Source organism: Pseudorca crassidens, chromosome 3 (assembly GCF_039906515.1).
Source record: "Pseudorca crassidens isolate mPseCra1 chromosome 3, mPseCra1.hap1, whole genome shotgun sequence".
In the NCBI taxonomy this organism is placed as follows: Eukaryota; Metazoa; Chordata; class Mammalia; order Artiodactyla; family Delphinidae; genus Pseudorca; species Pseudorca crassidens.
The window spans coordinates 144,750,284-144,767,457 of record NC_090298.1 but is presented as its reverse complement, the minus strand read 5'-3'; the positions used below and the strand labels follow the sequence as shown (position 1 = coordinate 144,767,457).

The following is a 17,174-nucleotide window of genomic DNA, read 5'->3' as shown; positions in this document are numbered from 1 at the left end:
CAACGCAGCAAAAAAATAAATAAATAAAATTTAAAAATAAAAAATAAATTCAAAACAGCCTACAAAAGAAAGCCAAGTTGAACATTGGGGATCTTCTTAAGCAAAAATTTAAAACCCTTACAACATGATTTTAATTACACAAATAATACATGCTCATAGCTCCACTGAAGGAAAGGCAGAAAAGAGCAAAAAGGGAAAAATGAAAAAGGAAAATTAAAGTTACCCATAATCCCACTAATCAGGGATCATCATTGTTAATGTTTTAGTGATATTCTTCCGTAAACAAAATCGGATCATGCTGTTAACATTATTTTGTAGTTTACTTTTTTCCTTACATAATGGAGGCCTTCCAATGTTAATAACAGTGGATCTCCTCATCATCTTATTGGCTACCAGATAACAATAATCATATTGAATATCTCATGGTGGATCACATTCAGCCTCTGCTCCCATCTCATTCAGAATCTCTTTTCTCACCTGTAACAGGGACAATTTAAAGGGTTGTTTAGCAGAATAAATAAGGTAATGTTCGTAAAGCTGTTAGCACAATGTGTGAGTAAAATGCTCAGCCTAATACAACTAGCCATTATTATTCACTCATTTAAGAAATAATAATTTCTGGGAATTCCCTGGTGATCCAGCGGTTAAGACTCCGTGCTTTCCTTGCCGAGGGCCCGGGGTTCAATCCCTAGTCAGGGAACTGAGATCCCACAAGCCGCGCAGCGTGGCTTAAATAAATAAACTTTTTCTTTTTTAAAGAAATACTTTCTACCATGTATTAAGTGCTTACTTTGTGCCGGACGTTGTGCTGAGGGTTCATTGAATCCTGACACCAAACTGATGAGGTGGGTACTCTCATCATTCCCATTTCACAGATGAGGAAAGTGAGTGACCAAGAGGCTAAATATCTTTTTTTTGGCGGTACGCGGGCCTCTCAGTGCTGTGGCCTCTCCCGTTGCGGAGCACAGGCTCCGGATGCGCAGGCTCAGCGGCCATGGCTCACGGGCCCAGCCGCTCCGCGGCATGTGGGATCTTTCCGGACCGGGGCACGAACCCGTGTCCCCTGCATCGGCAGGCGGACTCTCAACTGCTGCGCCACCAGGGAAGCCCGAGGCTAAATATCTTATCCAAAAGCTCCAGAGCCGGGAAGTGGTGGATATCCAAACCCAGGCAGCCGGAATCCAGGGCTCTCACACTTTCCCACCACATCACCCTCTGCCTTGGAGACATAAAAATATTTTCCTGGCCTATCCTCTGAGCCCGGCACTGTGCTAGGCCCTGGGGCTTCTACGCCAGTCCCTGTGCATGTTTCCAAGGTAGGCATGAAGCAGGATAGTAGCCAATTCTACTAAATCCTTATTAGAACGACAGAAACCCTGGCTGAGGTTCTCTCACCATCTTATCTGGCGATGTCCTTGTAGCTGTCTTAATTCTGTTGAGCCACAGGGGGCAGAGGGCAGGGGTAAAGAAAAGCCTTACTGCCCTGGTTGAGCGTGAACAATCTTGATAATCTTGGGTTGTAATGATCTACCCTCACATGGCTGCCCCTCACCAGTGAGGCCCTGTGCTCCTTGGGAGCGGGGACGGGACTTCACTCCTCCCCAGATCTCTTTGATCTAGCCCTGTACCTGTGGCTCCACGTAGGTACCAAATAAATGGTGAATAAATTAATGAGCAAATGGATGAATGTGTGGGTAAATGGCTTAATGAATGTGATAGGGAAGTAATGAATGAGCAGAGAAGGAGCCAGTGAGCAAGTGAATGAATGACTGCATGAATGAATGAATTCATCAGGGGGCTGTGGTCTGATGAACACTGTGAGGGCTGCTCTGAGAAGCCCTCTATGACCATCTATGTGCACTCGGTCACAATGGCGTCTGCCCCTGCCATGCCCATGAGAAGTGTCTTCCTTTCTCCCCCCCAGATTTATTGAGATATAACTGACCTATAATATTCTGTAAGTTTAAGGTGTGCAACGTGTTGATTTGATACACTTACATACTGCCTCATGATTACCACAGCATTAGTTATCACTTCCAGCACCTCACATAATTACCATTTCTTTTGTGTGTGTGTGTCTGTGTGTGGTGAGGACATTTAAGATCTTCCTTTCTTATGACTGTTCCCCCCACGTCCTTACTCTTGGAGCCTATAATGGGTGGTCTTTCAGTTGCTATTGCCTCAACAAATTTCACCCCGCTTACTGCTGCTACCCTGGCTTCTGCAGACAGCCCAGGTGTAGCCATCCTCCCTGAGTCTGAAGGCCAGAGGGCTCCAACACTGACCTCAGGGGATCTGGAATTAAACCTTAAACAGCACCCAGCAAGTCTAGAGATCAAGCCAGATGCCACTGTTGATCATGAGTATGAGTAAATGTTGGTATTTCATAATTTCATCACCATATGTTAGGGAACACCCAAACTGGGAGAGAACAGGGGACCTGCCTGAGTCAGGCAAGTCTTTCTTTTTTTTTTTTTTTTTGGCTCCACCGCGGGCATGCGGGAACTTAGTTCCCCCACCAGGGATCATCGAACTCGTGTCCCCTGCAGTGGAAGCACGGTGTCTTAACCACTGGACCGCCAGAGAAGTCCCATCTCTTCTTTCTATCTGGCGTCTGGTACAAAGTAGGCGCTCAACAGATATGAATTGAATGAGTCAATCCATTCAATGAATCCATTCAACCAATCACTGAGAGCCTCCCGCACAGCGGAGCCGGGATTGGAGGCCTCTCGTTCCCAGAGGCCGCGCAGAGGGACTTTCAGTCTGACGAGAGGGGTGGTGCCGGCGACACTGGGTTGCCTTACCCAGGCGGGAGGCGGAGCTCGGGCACCACCAGGCGGGGCGAGGCGGGGACAAGGTGGGCAGGGCGGGGTGGTGGGGGCCGGAATGAGTGGGGCGGGGCAATAGCTACAAACCCGCAGGCGCGCTAGTCTGCAGAATCCCGGCTGCCCTAGCCGGCTTTTAAAGAAGACTCTCAACGGAGTTAAAAGGGGGGAGAGAGCACAGCTTCAGTTAGCATGGCGCATTGCACGTGTTTACATCAAACACGGAAAGCTTACAGTTTGCGTCATTGGGAGTTAATGGCAAAAGTCTGACTCTGGTGAGGCCTGTCCTTAGGGCTGTCCTGGAGCAAGGCCTCCGCTCTCTTTAGGAATAATAGGTGGCTGTAATTGAGCGCTATGCGCCAGACACTGTTCTAAACACAAGAAACGGATTAACTCATTTAGTCCTCGTAACAACTCTATGAGTCATCTACTTAAGATCATCCCCATTTCACAGATAAGGAGCCAAGGTCCAGCAACGTGAAGAGGCACTTGGGTTCAGGTCTCACTACAACTCCAGCTCTTCTAAAAAGGGCTAGAAGACTGGGGTGAAATTTGTTTGTTTGGTACGCAGGCCTCTCACTGTTGTGGCCTCTCCCGTTGCGGAGCACAGGCTCCGGACGCGCAGGCTCAGCGGCCATGGCTCACGGGCCCAGCCACTCCGCGCCATGTGGGATCTTCCTGGACCGGGGCACGAACCCGTGTCCCCTACATCGGCAGGCGGACTCTCAACCACTGCGCCACCAGGGAAGCTCTGGGGTGAAGTTTTGCAAAGCCAAGTGGTTGGTTTGTAATGACGCTCAAACATGCGTGCGCCTCAAAATCTTTGGTGAGGGGAAGTGCTTGCTCTAAATTCAGAGCCCCAGACCCCGACCTAACGCTGTCTGATTTTGCAGGGCTGTGGTGGAACACAAAAATCTGCATTTTGAACAGGCTCCTCGGTGATTTTGAAGAAGCAAGTTAGCCGATTGCATTTACAGCAATGTTAAATCATGATGTTAAATTACCCCTACCATACGCCTAGACGACCTCTGCGGAGGGTAACGGGCAAAGAGTTTGGGGTAGGAGAGAGACTACTGATAATGTACCTATTAAAAGAACATCAACAAGCCTTTATTGCAGGCCCTACAAAAGTGCCCCTTCTCCCCAGCGGCACGAAGTCACCGGGTTCCAGGCATGACTCCCGGAGCCGCCTAGCGCTCCCGTGGCCCCCGAAAACGAGGCACTGCGATCCCACCCCATGCCGGAGGGGGCGCTATTCAGTTTCGTTCCGATAGGAATGGAGCATTGCTTTCTTTCTGCGCTTGCGCGGCAAGGAAGCCTCACTTCCGGCCTTGCGCGCCCAGGGTCTGAAACCTGCGGTCGGCAGGTAGGTGAGTGCAGGGGCTGCCTGCCTCCCTGGAGGTGTCTCTGCGGGACCCCGAACCGTGCAGTCCGAGCCCTCCTCCCTCAGTTAGCCTCAAGGTCCCAGTGCCACCTTCGGCCCAGATCCGTTTAGTCAAGCATGTGCTCCCCACGCACGCTTTCCTCTGTGTAACACCCAGACCCCTCACATCCTTCGTTTTCCTTCAGTCGCCTTCTTCCGAGGCCACCTCCCTAGAGCCCTTGCGCAGGGATGGGAGAAGTGTCCCGGATGCAGAGAATGCCCCGGTACCCCATTGAGCGTCCCTTCTCCCTCTCCCTTGCCTTTCTTTGCAGACCGTCACCATGAAATTCAACCCCTTCGTGACCTCGGACCGCAGCAAAAACCGCAAACGTCACTTCAATGCCCCCTCCCACGTGCGCAGGAAGATCATGTCGTCTCCACTCTCCAAGGAGCTGCGGCAGAAATACAACGTTCGCTCCATGCCCATCCGCAAGGACGACGAGGTCCAGGTAAGTGTCCTCCGGGCTCTAGTTACCCAGCTGCGTGGCGCTCGGGCGCCGCCTTCGCCTGAGAACGTCGAGTGTGCTTGGACGTGGAGGACTGGCAGGTAATGTGAGCCTGCAGATGTGTTAGACCGGAGATGGGGCCCAGAGTCACCAGAGAGCGCCTGTCCAGCCTAATTTAGAGCATTCCAACTCAATTCTTTAATAATAATAATTTGAGAAATATACTGTACCAACCAAGCAAAACTCTTGTTTTCTTATTTTGTCTGCGGAGGCTGCTAGTTTGCCAGGCATTACCCAGGGTGGCTATTTGAACCAGACTTTGCAGGGGAATGTTTTGCAGTAAGAGTAGGGTCTTGTTATCATTGAGTTTAGTGGAAGCTGGGCATTTGATGGTGCTGGACTTGGCAGGGAGAATGGAGAAGCAGCAGCAAGTCAGAGGTCTGAAATTGTGAGAGTACGGCCCATGTGAGAAAGTATAAGCCCTCTGTTCTCTGTGACTGGAGCTTAGGATTAGGATGTGTAGTAGAGAGGCGAAGTGAGGGTGAGTAAAATAGACAGGGGCTATGTTCATTCCTCGAGGGAATATTTATTGAGCACTTACCAGGCAGTGTTCCCTAGAACACTAACAGTGCACAGGACCTACAGGCCCCTCTTAAAACCTCAGCACTATTGACTTCTTGGGCTGGATAATTCTTTGTTGTGCTGAGCTCTCCTGTGCACTGTAGGATGTTTAGCAGCATCCCTGGTCTCTCCCCACTAGATGCCAGTAGCACCTCCTCACAGTTACGACAAGCAGAAATATTTCCAGGTATTGCCCAGTGTCTCTGGGGAGCAAAATCCACCCCTGCCACCCTCCCCCAGTTGAGAACCATTGTTTTAGAGAATGAAGTAAGGGATTTGGTGGATCACCTAAGGCACTGGGACTCTGAAGCTTTGAGGAGGAAAAGACTGGAAGCAGGGGATAAGTTAGGCTGAGATTGTAACAGGAATAGCATAGAAAAAAATAATTCAGAAGGAGGGTTCAACCTCTTCTCTCCTGGATCCTTCCCATCAGGCATGTTCTAGAATGGGGGGGATTGCAAATGCCTCTAGGGTCTAGTTAGGCAAATTAAAGGAAGTGGGCTCTTTTAAGGGAGATAGTCATATACCCTCAGCCCATTGCTGCGCTAGGGAAATGAAGACTCTTCAGTTACGTTCAGTTGTTGTCAGATTCTTCAGTTTTGCAAGAGACCTGGAAAATCTGGACTCTTTACTTTATAGAAACTGCTCTTGGCTGAGATCACCAATAACCTCTTATTTATTTATGTATGTATGTATGTATTTACTTATTGCTGCATTGGGTCTTTGTTGCTGCGTGGGGCTTTCTCTTTCTTGCGGTGCACGGGCTTCTCTTGTTGTGGGGCATGGGCTCTAGGCGCGTGGGCTTCAGTACTTGTGGCACGTGGGCTCACTAGTTGCGGCTCGCGGGGTGTAGAGTGCAGGCTCAGTAGTTGTGGCGCATGGGCTTAGTTGTTCCACAGCATGTGGGATCGTCCCGGACCAGGGCTTGAACCTGTGTCCCCTGAATTGGCGGCAGATTCTTAACCACTGTGCCACCAGGGAAGTCCCCACTGACCTCTTTGTGACTAAATTCAGTGGTCACATCTTGGTCTCACTGTCCTTGACTTTTGTTTTTTTTTTTTTTCTGGCTGCGTTGAGTCTTTGTTGCTGCGTGTGGGCTTTCTCTAGTTGCAGCGAGCGGGGGCTACTCTTCATTGTGGTGCACGGGCTTCTCATTGCCGTGTCTTCTCTTGTGGAGCACGGGCTCTCGGTGCGTGGGCTTCAGTAGTTGTAGCACGCGAGCTCAGTAGTTGTGGCTCACGGGCCCTAGAGTGCAGGCTCAGCAGTTGTGGCGCATGGGCTTAGTTGCTCTGCAGCGTGTGGGATCTTCCCGGACCAGGGCTCGAACCCATGTCCCCTGCATTGGCAGGCGGATTCTTAACCACTGCGCTACCAGGGAAGCCCTGTCCTTGACTTTTTCAGCAGCATTTGGCATAGGTTGCACCACCTTACTTCTTGAAACAGCTTCTCTTTTTAGCTTCTGTGACACTTCAGGCTCACAATTTACTTGCAACTTCCCAGACTCCTTTGCTGGCTATTTCTCCTCTGCCTGCTCCCTAAATGCTGGAGTTTGTCACAGGGCCTGCACCTGGTCTTCCACTGGCTGGCCTACATGGTCTACCTAGATGGTAATATTTATTCCTAAAGTTTTAAATGTCTGCTCTGTGCTAACACCTTCCTCTTTTACATCCCAGTCCAAACTACTTTTCTGACCACAGAGCTGTAGATCTAACTGCCTGCTGAACATCTGTATTGGGATATCTCACAGACATCTCAAGCTTCTTATGCATGAGATCCTGATATTCCCACTGCCTCTAAAATCTGATTCTCGTCCCATCTTTCACACCTCAGTAAGTGACACTTCTATCTCCCCACTTAGGTATATCATAAACCTTTAAATTATTATTAACTTTCCCTAACCCCTCTCTTCTAATCGATCACTAAGTCTTGTTGATTTTACCTCCAAAATACCTCTTGAATCTGACCACTTCTTTATATTTCCATTTTAGTTCAAAGCATTTGTAGCTTCCACTGTTACTGTAGTCCATTCTCCACAGAGTGGCATTGTTTGCAAATCAGATCCTGCTTAAAACCTGTCAGTGGTGCTTGATGTGCTGACGGTAAAATCTAAATCTCTGACAAGGCCCTGCGTGAGCCAGTCCAGGTCTAATTCTCTGACCTCATCTCATCTTATTATCCCCCACATGCTCTGTACTTCAAACACATTGGTCTTTTCAGGTCCTTAAATGCACCTAAAAAAAAAAAAAAAAAAAAAAAAAGAAATGCACCTAAATCTTTTCTCTCTCTGCATCTTTGTCCAGAATGCTCCCTCTGCCTGGAGTGCTCTTCTCCCCTTTACCTGGCTAACTCCTCCTTTTGCAGGTCTTATATTAATGTCACTTCCTCAGAAAAGCCTTCCCAGATACTTTACTCAGTATTTTAGTATAGCATCCTTTATTCTTTTTTCATAGCAATGAACACAATTTGAGGTCTTTTTTTAAAAAAACTGAGGCATAATTTACATACAGTGAAATGCACAGGTGAGTTTTGGCAGATGTAAAACCATGTAGCGTCACCCTAATATGACGTAGACCATTTTTTATCATCTCAGTATCTTCCCATGTGCCCTGTTCCAGTTAGGATTATATATTTGCATGTTTACCTCTCAGCTGCCTACTACCCATCAGACTAAGATCCGTGAGGCCAGAGAACTCTTCTTTTTTGTTACCTGACCTCAGTGCAGAGCCTGGCACACAACAGGGGCACAATCAATATTTATTGAATGGATGAAAACTATTGACGGGTTGGAATTAGAAGATGAGATAAAGAAAAGGAGGGCAGGGGCTTCCCAGGTGGTACAGTGGTTAAGAATCCACCTGCCAACACAGGGGACACGGGTTCGAGCCCTGGTCCGGGAAGATCCCACATGCCGCGGAGCAACTAAGCCCATGTACCACAACTACTGAGCCTGCGCTCTAGAGCCTGCGAGCCACAACTACTGAGCCCACGTGTCACAACTACTGAAGCCCATGCGCCTAGAGCCCGTGCTCCGAAACAAGAGAGGCCACTGCAATGGGAAGCCTGTGCACCGCAACGAAGAGTAGCTCCCGCTCGCCGCAACTAGAGAAGGATGGTGCGCAGCAACGAAGACCCAACACGGCCAAAAATAAATAAATTTTTTTTAAATGTGTAAAAAAAAAAAAAAGGAGAAGGAGGGCAGGGGAGAAGGAGCTGCCGTTTTTTTAATGCCTGTGGGGTTATGAATGGTTTCCTTTTTAGATATGAAGAAAATGAAACTCAGGTAAAGTAATAAAGAATAATATAGAAAATGAGTGTCTGAGCCAGGAATCCAGGTCTCTTAACTCCAAAGGCCATACTGGGTAAGCACTTCTCTGACCAGGAGAATAAAATCGTCCCAGTTAGGTTTGTTAAAACTGCCTTTTCTCTCTTGGGATCTTCCAAGTCTCACCTACCTCTCTCTGAGCAGTTGACTATGCCTCCTGCTTTACAGAGGAAATTCGAACTATTGTCCAGGATCTTGCACAACTCCCGGCTCCACACCCTCTGGCTTACCTGCAGTGGCACCCCTCCCATCTTCATTCTCTCCTGTTACAGTGAAAGAGAAATCTCTGCTTCTGTGTATGCTATCCTGCTGCCACTGCATGTGACATCCACCACTCTCTTCTGCCCTCTTGAGATCCTTCTATCCATTATCCCCTTTCTCTACAGTTTCCTTTACCTCTTCCTCCATACTTGTTCCTTCTCATCAGCATTTAAACATATTCATGTTTCCCCCTCTTTAAAAATAGAAAATTATCCCTTAACTTCACATCCACGTTGAACATGTGTCCTCTCTCTCATCCTCTTCAGATCCAAACTCCTTGGGTCAGTCTTTTTTCACCTTCGTCTTCTCACCTCCGGTGAACTCATTGCCTTAGCGTAACGGCTTCCATCCCACTGCTCCACCGAAAGCACTGTAGCCATGACCACCAGTGACCAGCTTGTTGTCATCTGTTACTTTATCCTTCTAGCAGTTGACCATCCTAGGGCATTTGACCTTCTTGTCTTGGCTACTCTAACACCACACTTCCTGGTTTGCCATTCTTCCTGGCCACTTCAGTCTCTTTCGTAAGCTCTTCCAAAATGTCGGCTTTTCTTAGATTTCTACATTCCCGTACCACCAGCTCCCTAAGTAAAATCAAGCTTTGAGTTGCCATCTCTTCGGATGACTCGCAGGTCTTTGTCACCAGCGCAGTTGGCCTTCCCGCTCTGTATGGAATTTTCATGTTCCATGCCTCCGGGAAAGGCACATCCATCCATCCAGTTGCCCAGCCAGACTCTGGATGTCATCCTCGCCTCTTCTCCCTCACCTTTCCACAGTCTATTGAGTCTTATCCTGTCTCCCTCCTCGCTGGGTCTAGCGTTTGTCCACTGCTCTTTATCACGGGTGTCCCTTTGACTCCTTTTATTAACACCTTTCTTCAATCAGGATGATACTTAATAGGGGCTTTTTCACCTACTTTTTCCATGTGAGGGTCTCTGGTCACGTAGACTGTGGTGGATCTTCAGTGAGGCATGCATGGCTGTTGTCTTTTCAACCTGAAAATCACCGTGGTGAGTAAGCTGAACAATGTAGGTAGACATTTTAGGAGTATTGAGATTCGCCAATTCTTTACATGTGGTATTTCCTCTGTGCTTATATGGCTACATTTTTAGGGAAACCATAATCTAGTTAGTTTTTGAATAGAATTGGAGCATGAGCTGATTTTTAGTTGCAGAAGTAGCCCACAAGATTTTAATTTAACGTTTTTTTTTCTGACTATAAAATATTTGTATTAATTGTAGAAATCTTGAAATTTAAAAGAACATAAATTAAAAAATAGTCATCAGTAATTCTCCTTCCTTCCTAATGGCAACCATTATTGACATTTGGATATATCTTCATCTCATGTTACATGCCATATACATATATGAAGCATATACACATAAGATTCAGACTATATATATAGCCTTGTATTCTTCTTTTTTCTCTAAAGGTCATATCTTGAGCATTTTCCTTGGTCATAAATTGTTTTTTGAAAACATGGGGTTTTAGATGGTTGCCTGAGAATCTCAATATAATTTTTTTTTTAATTGAAGTATAGTTGATTTACAATGTTGTGTTAGTTTCTGGTGTACAGCAAAGTGATTCAGTTACTCAGTATAATTTCTTTAACCATTCTCTGTTTAGATCTTGAGAGTGATTATATATTTTTTTTATTTTACTTTTTGTAAAAAATTGAGCTATAATTGATGTATAACACGTATTAGTTTTATTTATTTATTTATTTTTAATATTTATTTTTGGCTGCATTGGGTCTTTGTTGCTGCATGCGGACTTTCTCTAGTTACGGCGAGCGGGGGCTACTCTTCGTTGCAGTGCACGGGCTTCTCATTGTGGTGACTTCTCTTGTTGTGGAGCATGGGCTCTAGACGCATGGGCTTCAGTAGTTGTGGCACACGGGCCCTAGAGCGCAGGGAGTTCAGTAGTTGTGGCATGTGGGCTTAGTAGTTATGGTGCACAGGCTTAGTTGCTCCACGGCATGTGGGATCTTCCTAGACCAGGGATTGAACCCATGTCCCCTGCATTGGCAGGTGGATTCTTAACCACTGGACCACCAGGGAAGTCCCTAACATGTACTAGTTTTAGATGTACAGCGATTATATTTTTTTACTCTCAGGACTAGTCATGTGATGACCATCTTAGTTCAAGGAATGTTTTGTTCAGGTAAGAGAAGAAAAAAATACAGGCAAAGAATTTCCACCTGACTTAGAATAATACAAAGCAGATTTATACTAAAAAAAAAAAAAAAAAACCCAGCTGATTTTGATTGAATCAAAATTCAAAATTTGACTGAATACAAAAAGTTCTATTTTTAGCCTGTGTGTTCCTGATAATTAGTTTCCTCACTATGATGTTCAAGCATTAGAAATGGGGAGAATTCTCTTTTGTATTTTCTCTCAGGTGGTTCGAGGACACTACAAAGGTCAGCAAATTGGCAAGGTAGTCCAGGTGTACAGAAAGAAATATGTCATCTACATCGAGCGGGTGCAGCGCGAGAAGGCTAATGGCACAACTGTCCACGTGGGCATTCACCCAAGCAAGGTATGGCCTGGGACTGCGCAGTGGTAGTGGGCGTATAGCATAGCATTCCTACTAGAGTTGTTGGCTGTTGGTACTTTCTGCACAGGCGGCCATGGTAAGGACTTCCTTGGGAGGAAGGCTTGGTTGGTTCACTGGCTTAGTGATATCATGAGGGATCCAGTTCCTTTCCCTGTCTGTTTTGTCATCCTTGATGAAGGCCCCGTCTGCAAGCTGGTAGCAAGAGTGTTCCAGGCATCACTTTCCCACTAGAGAGTGTCCAGAGGGAGAAGAGAGAACACCTCTTCCTTCGGCCCTCACACCCACCTGGTGGAATATGCTGTTCCTCCTTTAACCTCCCATTTTATACGTTATATTGTAGGGTCTCTCCTCCAGAGTTTCAGATCCTTAAGGGCAGAATGGTTGGGTCTCACTCATCTTTATGATCTCTGTATTGCCCAGCAGCTGGTGGGAATGCAGGTATTTTTAAAACAACGCATTTTGCCAGCCAAGGGCAAATTATACTGCCGACGTGGATAGGCAAACCATCCATGTGGGTAGTATAATGTTTCACAAGCTAAACAACACTTCGTCCCACTAAATTACCTAAATGGTCTTCTAGATCCTCAAGAGTTAGGAGCTGGGCATTGGGTAGCAGAAGAAGGAACCCAAGCTACTGTTGTCGAGGGAAGATCTGCTGGTTATAAGTCCTTTCTCCTTAAAAAATATATATATATATATTCAATATCTGTTTGTTCTCTCATGCTAACAGGTGGTTATCACCAGGCTAAAACTGGACAAAGATCGGAAAAAAATTCTTGAACGCAAAGCCAAATCTCGACAAGTTGGAAAAGAGAAAGGCAAATATAAGGAAGAACTTATTGAGAAAATGCAGGAATGAATATAACCTTTTGCGCAACCACGGTTTATCTGTAGATTCTTTTGCCTGATGTGTATTTCTTTGAAACTTTTCCAGGTGTCTCTGGAACATTTCATTTCCTTCCCGTTTCGTTATTGATATGTGGCTCTGTATATCTACTTTTGCTGTTTCGATTAATAATTTTATGAATAAAAATTGGACACGTTTTCTTGTTCCAAAACATATTTATTGCCTTTTAGATAAAATCCATCTTACTTTCAGTTCCCCACTGCCAGTCTTTCACATGCTTAATCTACAGGGCAGCACAATATAGCAGCAGTGAGGTTAAGACAGCCCTGCTCCTGCCTGGACCCTCACGCCGACGGGGCAGACAGGACAGGGCTCTGGTCCCTGACGCAGAGGTTGTCCCACTCAGTGTAGGTCCGGCTGTGAACTGGCACACACAGAGGGCAGTGCTGCTCAGCACTCACCCTCAAGCCTGCCAGTCTGCTCTCTGGCCAGCTTCCTCTCCCTCACACCCCAACCAAACCCAAGGGCATGCAGCTCGCGGACCCAGCTGCCCTGCCCAAGTCTTGACCTTGCTAATGCTATTTCCATGTGACTGAAATGCCCTCCTCTTTCCCGGGGCTAACTCAGAAAACTGACAGTCTACAGGCAAGACTTGGTTTACAAATAGATTTTGCTTGTCCTTCTGTTGTTTTCATAATTTAATTTCCAACATTTAAAACTTATGAGATCACAGAGAAATCCAGATCTTGTGCTTCATCTAGCTGTATGAGGCCCTGATCCTGCGCAGCATCGGTTGTGTGGAGCCAGGGTACCCTGTTGTCTACCCCCAGTGGCAACTGAGTTTTAGACCCCAGGTCTAACTTCTAGTCATTCTTTACGATTAGCTTCAGAGCCACATCTAGAATCCTCCCTTGCCAACCCTGGGATAAATAATCTATTGATTAATGCATTAAACAGCCTTTTATGGCTCTCTAGTAACACAGGGTTTATCTGACACTCTGGTGTTTCTTAATAAATGTTGATTGAATCAGTTATTTCCCATTTTGACTGGTGAAGAAAATGAGTTGAGGTTAATTGTCCAAATCCCAGAGAGCCTAAGAGATAGAGCTGGGATTTGAACCCAGGCCTCAGTGCATCAAAGGACATTCACCTCCCACAGCCACCTGCCTCTGGTGTTCCTCCTGCTCTTAAGTCAGCCCTTTACTGGAGTCTGACAAGAGCCTACATATTTATATGGAACAGAGAAGAATTTACGTGTCTGTAGCAGTAAAAGCATTAGTGCTTAGTGGGAAAAGCATTGTCACCAGTGGTCAAGCTCCAATCCCAGCTCTACCACTGGACAGTCAAAGGCCTTTGAGCAAACAGCTCATCTCTGAGCTTCCATTTTCTCAGAGTAAAAAGATGGTAATACCTTCATTGCCTTCCTGTCTCATGTTAAATGCAGAAATAAAATGCCATGATCAAATGGGCTATTTCTGAGCACACTTTGATAGTGGGAGTGTATAAATTCTAATATCGCTATTATTGTTCAATTAACTTCTATTTCAAATTCTGACATTCACTTTGCACTCAAAGAAGGAATGATTTTTCACAAAAGATTGCTAAGATCACAAACCACAGAACTCAATATGCATGCTCTGACTGTGGCATTGATTTAAGAGTAGGCGGAATGATGCTGGCTCCGTAGCCAGACGGATCTCGATTCAAGTCCTGTGGTCTTCAGACAGCCGTTTTTATGACCCTCTGTTTCTCTAGTCTATGTAAGAAGCTGGAAACGCTGATCTTCAAGGCTGAAAATTAAAGTAGCAGTCCACCAGATCCCCCTGATTTTAGGAGTCACGTGGGTGGTTGCTAAAATAGTCTCCACCTCTTGCCTGGAGATTCTGTGATACAGTACGTCTGAAGAGAGAACTCTTCAGGTCTCGTGTGCATCTGTATTTTTCACATGGCCCTTGTATGATGCTTATGACTAGGTAAATTTGGGAAATTGTGGATTAGGATGTATACATACACACAGCAGATAAAATAGAGCAGGTGCCCAAAACATGGTGGCTATGTTAGCACACTGAACCATATGTCTAGGGAGCATAACAAGTAGGTCAACCAGCAAGGGCTGTGGTTTATTTTTCTAATTTGAGGTTTTGTCTTCATTCTCGAACAACACATGTTTCAGGGCCCCAAATTTGCATAAAAGTCAGATTTCAAACTAGATCATATTTGTAGTAGGATGACATCTTCTGATGCCTGGTCTGGGCCCTAGGCTCCAGCCATTACGCTCACCATGAAACTTAAATTGTATTTCCTAAGAGTTAGATTTGGTTTCTTTTCAGCAACTTTGTTCAATACAAGTGATAGATAAGAGCTTTGAGAGCTGTAATCTCCCCAAGTCACACCAGGCTTTTTATCATCAGCCATGTGAATAATAGTGCATGATCAAGAGTGGGAATTTGACATCAACTGAGAGCTCTAATCCCAGCTCAGTCGGCTTCTAGCTGTGTGACCCTGGGCAAATGGCCAAACCTCTCTGGGCCTCAGGTTTGTCATTTATAAAATGGAGATGAAGAGTACCTACCTCTGGGACTTCCACTGGTGGCGCAGTGGTTAAGAATCTGCCTGCCAACGTAGGGGACATGGGTTTGAGCCCTGGTCTGGGAAGATCCCACATGCTGTGGCGCAACTAAGCCCATGCGCCACAACTACTGAGCCCGTGTGCCACAACTACTGAAGCCTGCGCGCCTAGAGCCTGTGCTCCGCAGCAAGAGAAGCCCCTGCAATGAGAAGCCCGTGCACTGCAATGAAGAGTAGCCCCCGCTTGCCGCAACTAAAGAAAGACGGTGTGCAGCAACGAAGACCCAACGCAGCCAAAAATAAGTAAACAAATTTATTAAGAAGAAAGAAGGAAGGAAGGAAGGAAGGAGAAAGAGGAAAGAAAAAAGAAAGAAAGGGAAAGAAAGGAAGACAAGAGTACCTACTTCACAGAGTTGTCAGACTTACTACTTGAGATACTGTGTGTAAAGCACAGAGAACTCAGCAAATGTTAGCTATTGTCTTTCTAAGGAGATTGGCAGTGCGTTTGTCTGAAGGAGCAGAGGGGAAAGTTTTTCTCCAGGGAGTTTGGATAAATGCTGGTTCTTGAACAAAGCGGGAGTGTTTAAAGGCAGCAATATCATGTTTGGGCTGCTGCAGGAAATGGAGACTGCAGAATGCCAGCTGGGTGGGCCTGCTTATCAAGGTTTTGGCCTGGGGGGTTTTAGCATGTTTCCTGGAATGAGTTTGAATTAAGCAGTTTCCTACTGACCTTTTCATCAAATTTGCAGATGTCCATTTACTTGAGTGAGTCCCCTGTGCTATTTTGGGAAAACTCCAAACTTTTAAACTTCACATAACTGATTCTGAATGTCTGCTTTCATAGTGCACTTGGGTTGAGATGTTCAGCTACAGAGTTTCCATGTGAGTTGGGTAGGCAAATAAGTAACCAAATCTTCTGGGAACCCGGCAGAACTGTACTAACCAAGAGTCCTTCATACTCTGCTGATGCTACAGACTTTGAGCAGTTCCAATCTGGTAATGGCTTGGGTCTTTGTTCATTGTTCTTTTAAATTAATTTGTTTTTTTTTAAAGAAGTAATACTTATATATATAGTACAACATAAAAAGGTACAAGACGGGCTTCCCTGGTGGCACAGTGGTTAAGAATCCGCCTGCCAATGCAGGGGACATGGGTTCGAGCCCTGGTCTGGGAAGATCCCACATGCCGCGGAGCAACTAGGCCCGTGTGCCACAACTGCTGAGCCTGCACTCTAGAGCCCACTAGCCACCACTACTGAAGCCCACGTGCCTAGAGCCCATGCTCTGCAGCAGGAGAAGCCACGGCAATGAGATGCTCGCGCACCGCAACGAAGAGTAGCCCCCGCTCGCCACAACTGGAGAAGGCCCGCACTCAGCAACAGAGCCCCAATGCAGCCAAAAATAAATAAATTAAATAAATTTAAAAAAAAAAGGTACAAAAGGTATACAGGGAAAAGTAAGTTTCCTGGGAATTCCCTGGTGGTCCAGTGGTTAGGACTCCGTACTTCCATTGCAGGGGTCATGGGTTCAATCCTTGGTCAGGGATGGTTGGGGAACTAAGACTAAGATCCCACAAGCCGCTCAGCATGGCCAAAAAAAAAAAAAAAAAAAGATAAGGTTCCTTTCACACTGACTCTCAGTCACTAAGTTCTCCCCAGAAGCAGTCACTGTTTCCAGTCTTTTGTATACTTCTAAAAATATTCTGTGCATATGATTGGGTTTTCACTCAAAGTTTGATCCGTAAAGAAGTCTTCATGAGAACAGCAGGTCATCCAAATTTAAATAACTATATGAGGTTGATGTATTGCCTGAACACCATAATTACAATATAAACATGCACCAGTAATAAATAAAATATTCTTTGTCCATCAGAAATAATTAAATCAACCACATCCTAGCTTATCCCTAGTAGGAGGGCGGCTAATTCTGCAACAGGTGGTTTTTAAAGGTCTCCTCTTAGGCCTTAGATGTCTCTATCTTGTTTAGTGTATAGTTTAAGGTTTTTTTGCTTTGTTTTGGTTGACTTACTATTTGAAATAGGAGAGGTAGCATGGCTTAGTGGGAAGAACAGGAGCTACGAAGACCTACATTCAGATGCCAGTTTTGTCACTTAAAACAGCTAGACTTTCGGCAAGTTACGAATCTGAGCCTCTCTCTTTTTTTTTTTTTTTTGCTTTACGCGGGCCTGTCACTGTTGTGGCCTCTCCCGTTGCGGAGCACAGCCACCGGACACACAGGCTCCACGGCCATGGCTCACGGGCCCAGCCGCTCCGCGGCATGTGGGATCTTCCCGGACCAGGGCA

General features: G+C 46.0%; 1 protein-coding gene across 3 annotated transcripts; it reads left to right on the top strand.

Moving 5' to 3' along the window:
* Positions 1-4,043: 4,043 nt before the first annotated feature.
* Positions 4,044-12,501, top strand: RPL26L1 (ribosomal protein L26 like 1). Of its 3 annotated transcripts, none has more exons than XM_067732841.1 (4): positions 4,044-4,191; positions 4,521-4,697; positions 11,299-11,439; positions 12,188-12,501. In XM_067732841.1, exons 1-4 carry the CDS (start codon positions 4,063-4,065, stop codon positions 12,314-12,316), a joined length of 576 nt encoding a protein of 191 aa, XP_067588942.1. In that variant the 5' UTR covers positions 4,044-4,062; the 3' UTR covers positions 12,317-12,501. The 3 variants fall into 3 exon arrangements, with proteins under 3 accessions (XP_067588942.1, XP_067588943.1, XP_067588944.1); XM_067732842.1 differs by having other exon boundaries at positions 4,123-4,195; XM_067732843.1 differs by lacking the exon at positions 4,044-4,191 and adding an exon at positions 4,262-4,286.
* Positions 12,502-17,174: the final 4,673 nt, after the last annotated feature.